The 5468-nt window shown below is 42.6% G+C and overlaps 1 protein-coding gene across 1 annotated transcript in view; it reads right to left on the bottom strand.

Annotated features, from left to right (window-relative positions):
• Positions 1-1001: 1001 nt before the first annotated feature.
• Positions 1002-5468, bottom strand: part of LOC102386743 (antigen WC1.1-like) — an 18694-nt gene continuing 14227 nt past the window's right edge. The window contains exons 13-15 of the mRNA XM_014518682.2: positions 2517-2669; positions 1797-1949; positions 1002-1244 (exon numbers count right to left, since the gene is read on the bottom strand). Coding sequence (XP_014374168.2) covers positions 1120-1244; positions 1797-1949; positions 2517-2669 — 431 coding nt within the window. The 3' untranslated portion in view covers positions 1002-1119. The remainder of the gene's footprint in view (positions 1245-1796; positions 1950-2516; positions 2670-5468) is intronic.

Here is a 5468-nt window from a genome sequence, read left to right as displayed (position 1 = left end):
CACCTTACCTTTCACCCTTCCTCAGCTTTTTCCTATAGGAAAAAAGAGGCGGTGTACTACAATGTCATTTTGTCTTTGTTCAGGACACATACCTTCATTTAGATAAACCAAAGATTTTAGCACACAGAATCTCAGTGCCAACAAGACAGCCTTTTCAAATGCACATGCACATGGGCCTTTTCATTCATAAACTGCTGCAATATCCTAAAATGCAACAACTATGCACTCCATGAAAAAAAATCCATAACTAATTTCCTTCAAAACAGAGGGAAGGATAATCAAAGACAAATGAACAAAACAAAGCACTACAATCCATAAACATAGATGTGATCTGCAGCAGATCTTTTGGGGGCCAGAAGGAGGGGGCAGATGGAGGGCAGTGTGGCTCACCTACCAGTGGCTCCTGTACCCCTGACCTTCAGATGCCTGGGTCTCCTGTGGAGTCCAAAGCATGCTTGGAGTCCTGGGCTGACAAGGGATACCAGGGGTGACCAAGCAAGTGAAGAAGGTAGGACTTACCTACTGCCACAGCTGTCCCCAGCTGATTGGAGCAGGGGAAGCCCCACATCACTTGTGCCTTCTCCAGCCAGGGGCTGTTGGGGAAGCTGCATGGGGTGCCAGGCTCCCATGGCATAAGCATTTCCAAATCTGTAAGCATCACTGCACAGAATTAGCAATCAAATATCCTGTCTAACAGCTTGCAGTACTGAGGTACCACTTCATAGGATTTCTTGTGCTGTGATTCATTTTCATTCCCACTCCATTATCATCCCCTGGGATTGAACCAATACACTGGGGAGAGAGGAATATCACTTCTGGAATGAGTTTTCAAAGAAAGGTTTTAATAAGAAAAAGCAGAACTGTATGATAAAAAGTTCTTTAGGAATACAAAAGCAAAAATTATCCATAAAACCTATCAATGGTAATTTTTTTTTTTTTTAAATCTCACTCAAACTAATCTTGCAACTACAGAACTCTCTATAAGAAGCTTCTCAGGCTATGTGCTATGCAGGGACTGTCTCTCATGACTCTTTGGCCCAGTTGGCATTTCAGAGAAGAGTCATCTATTTATACAGCATTTATGTCCTCACAGGGCTTTTGTGCTAAACACAGACATTCTTATATCAATGTACCAGCGAAGCCATCTTCAACATCATCATAGTCTATGTCCCCAGGAGGCAGGAAGGGATCTTTTCTGTCAGCTCCAGAGGTCCCTTCAGTTCTTAGAGAGTGCAGACTCCAACCTGAAAATATCAAGGGAAGCACATGATAGTGACTTAGCTCTGAACCCTGCCTTGCCATTCAGGTGAGCCACCCCAACCACCTACACCTCAGTAATTACAAGGTCACCATGAAATACATGTATAACCATTACTTCCAGTCATATAACTTCAGGAATCTTGAGTGAGGCGTCAAACTACTGTGGAAGTGACTTACATTTTTTAGCTTTATAATAAATAGAGTATTTTGATCTCTTTGTTATTCTTGAGCCTTTAGATTAAATATACTTCATTTTTAAGTCTTTTAAGTTTGATAGCTAGAAAATTTGCTATACATTTTTTTTTAAAGCAAAACAGAGCCTTTTATGTAATGATGTGACTCCATTTTCGTCAGGGATTCCAGGGGCTTTCTCTTCATTCTGCCAAGGTGCAAGAACTTCTTCAGGGTGATAAACTTCTTAGGTATCATCATAGCCATGTCTTATGGAATCTCCAGACATGACAGGGGCTTTCTGAAAAATACTGAACACTGTAAGACTAGAGATTTGAATAGCAAGATATGGCAATTTCACTCACCTGTCAGTGAATCCCTTCTCCCATCACTTTCCTCTGGGACTTCACTGATTTCCTCATAATTGTGGTGAAAAGCAGAACTGTGTTCTGGATCAGAAATTTCACCAGCATCATCATAACCATCACTGGTGGCATCTCTGGGCAGTACAGAGGCCTCTGAAATACAGATGAGAATTAATAATGATGATGACAGACCTGACACTGAGTAGAGAAATTAAGTAAAGGTCAGGGACAAAAAACTGAGATGCCCAAAAGCAACCCTGATCTGCTCTCTGCATCAAATACATTAAGTCACATCAGAAAGCCTGCTAACAAATGCTCTGCTTAGACCTGGATAAACTAAGTCCATGGCATTAGCCTTATTCAAGAACCCCATTATCTTTTCATAAGAGGATATCAGTATTATTTAATTCTGATAAACCCATGCAACATCTAACCCCATTTTCTGCTTCCATCCATATCTTTAACTCTTCTTTCCATCAGTATGTGAACAAAAATCTTATCTTGCATACAGCTCCTGAGATGAGACAGCAGCCAAATTCTAACTGAAAATAGTTTGTCAAACAGCTTCATCTTGTGAGGTGCTAAGCTGAAAGAGATCACAACAGGATGGAAGATACTTACAAGCTCACGGGATCAAACTAGGGCTCTTAAAATAATAACAGGTAACATTAAATTAGTAATAACATTGTCAAAACTGGCAAAATTGTATTTGCTTCCCACCTATCTGTGAATCCTGGCTTCTCTCACTTTTGTCAGAGGTCCCTGTGGCTTCCTCTGTATTCTGCCTAGATGCAAGAACTTTTTCAGGGTCATGGACTTCTTTGGCATCATCATAGTAAATTCCTGTGGAACCTTCAGATGTGACAGGAGCATCTGAAATAGATATGGTAATTAATAATAATGAAGAGTGACCTTACAATGAAGACGGAAAAAAATATGTATCTGGGCCAAACACGTAGGTGCACATATTGCCAGGCAGTTAAGAGGTCAAAACCCCTTCCTACAGTTTCAGTACAGTTTCTTGTAGTTAGTTATCATATGCATTTGAAGAGATGACCTGTCTGTTAGATGCTGCAAAGAACTGAAACAGAAATCAAACTCAGTGATGTGGGAGGGCAAAGGGGGGAACTGGGGTTGATAGATACAATCTACCAATTCTATCAATTGATAATTGATACAATCCATTTCAGGCCTTTTAGGTTAAATGCTTTTAGTTATTTTATTCTTTATTTTTAAATCATAAAATATTTTGTTTTTTTAATGCAGTATTAATCAGAGTAGCAACTGTACTTTATATCCTCTTTGAAACTTTGACTAAGAAAATAGCTGTTACATTTTAACTCATTCATAGGTAGCAGCTTCAGTAATACTTCTCCTACCCTGAGGGTTACATTCCAGAAAAAACAAATGTACAATTCTGGGTTGGTTTTTTTTCCATAGTCTCAGAAGTTTAATTACAATAGTAAACAAGAAAAAAGTTTGAATGAGGAAATAAAGCCTTTCATCTGGTACCAATTGAACTTTCATATGTTTTTAGAAAGTTGATTCTAGGCAATAAAATAAAATAACACAATATAATGTAATGCAAAAATAAAATAATATAGAAAGGTAAGGCAGTTTGCCACCCATAAAGATAGATTTTCTACCTGTCTGCAAGGTAGGCAGCATGAAGAGCTAGGCAACAGGCTTCCCATTTTCCTGACTTAACTCCATGGACAGTGGACCCCTGTAGGAGTTTGGCAGCCTGGGTAATCAGCCACCTCAAGAGTCCCAATGGCTCTGGGAACCAGGAGCCAGAAATCCCTAGAAGCCCTTTCTCCAGAGCAACCCAGGAGGAGCCAGAGAGCTGTAGTTTCGTTTCAGTGTTCCCAACAGAAAATTAAACTATCCAGGAAAAATCCAGATTTGCAGAAACTGCAAAGCATCCCAACTGCAAAAAACTTACTGCTTGAACAGCATGCCTCTCTTCTGACTTAGAGTACAGGATGCCTTTTATATTTCTTAGGGTGGATTTTTTTTATGAAGGAAGAAAACCAAAGATAACTGGAATTCATACACATTGTCACACCACAAATGCCCAAACTTTGTTGTCGCAATGAAGATAGTAATAATTTCTGTCACCTTATGGCAGCAGACATCTGCTTGTTTTTTGCACAACAGTAGAGACAACCCAGAGCTACCAATGCTCTTCAGCTGCCCCAGGCTAGCACTCTTGGGACTTGGCAGGCCTGATCCTGCACAGCCTGGGAATTACCTTGGAGCACCTGCCCTACCCAGCTTTCCCCTCTTACAGAAGTTCATCGTGGGCAATCTCTGAGGCACCTCTCTGTAAGTGGGGAACCTCAGCTTTCCTGGCGTATACAAACACTCCTCAGAGATTCCCTGGGGTACATATCTGTAAGAGGGGAAAGCAGGGGGTGGGATTCCACTTACAGAGACACACTCCAGAGATTGCCTGGGGTGCATCTCTGCAAGTGGGAAACCCCAGCTTTCATCAGTGACTTGGATGATGAATTGTACTTGGTGACGGGTGTGAAGTGTACTCTGTCCAAGTTTGTGGATGATACTAAATTGTGGGGTGAATTGTGGTAGGGTAGGGAACGCAGACCTGGACAGATTAGAAAGGTAGGCAGTACAGAATAGGATGCAGTACAAGGACAAGTGCAGAGTGCTGCACCTAGGGCACAAAAATATCCAGCACACCTACTGGCTGGAAAGTGACCCTCTCAGCAGCACAGAAGCAGAAAGGGATCTCGGAGTCATAGTGGACTCCAAGATGAACATGAGTCATCAGTGTAATGAAATCATCAGCAAAGCTAACCGCACTTTATCATGCATCAGCAGATGCATGACAAATAGATCCAAGGAGGTGATACTTCCCCTCTGTGCGGCATTGGGTAGACCTCAGTTGGAGTACTGCATCCAGTGTTGGATGCCATAATTCAAGAAGGATATTGATAGACTCGAGAGAGTCCAAAGGAGGGCCACTCGTATGGTTAGGGGCTTACAGGACAAGCCCTATGAGGACAGACTGAGGTACCTGGATCTCTTCAGCCTCCGCAAGGGAAGGCTGAGAAGTGATCTTGTGGCCGCCTACAAATTCAACGCAGCAAGGGATCAGAGATGCTCTGTTCACGAGGGTGCCTCTTGAGGTAACGAAAGAACAATGGTCACAAACTGACAGAGAGCAGATTTAGGCTAGATATCAGGAAAAACTTATTCACAGTAAGGGTGGCCAAAATTTGGAATGGGCTTCCAAGGGAGGTCGTGCTCTCCCCTACCTTGGGGGTCTTTAAGAGAAGGCTGGATAGGCGTCTGGCTGGGGTCATCTGACCCCAGTACTCCTTCCTGCCTAGGCAGGGGGTCAGACTCAATATTCTGTTGAGGTCCCTTCTGACCCTAGAATGTATGAAATCGATGTGCCCTGGGGCATCTCTGAGACACATCTCTGTTAAGTTTTCATAGATTTCATAGACATTAGGGCTGGAAGGGACCTCGGAAGATCATTGAGTCCAGCCCCCTGCCCAAAGGGCAGGAAGTCAGCTGGGGTCATAGGATCCCAGCAAGATAAGCATCCAGTTTCATCTTGAAGGTGTTCAATGAAGGCGCTTGAACCACCTCCGGTGGCAGGCTGTTCCAGACCTTGGGGGCTCGGACAGTAAAGAAATTCTT

Source organism: Alligator sinensis, unplaced genomic scaffold, assembly GCF_000455745.1.
Source record: "Alligator sinensis unplaced genomic scaffold, ASM45574v1 scaffold161_1, whole genome shotgun sequence".
Classification (NCBI taxonomy): Eukaryota; Metazoa; Chordata; order Crocodylia; family Alligatoridae; genus Alligator; species Alligator sinensis.
The sequence above is the reverse complement of the archived record's forward strand: the minus strand, read 5'-3'. Positions and strand labels throughout refer to the sequence as shown.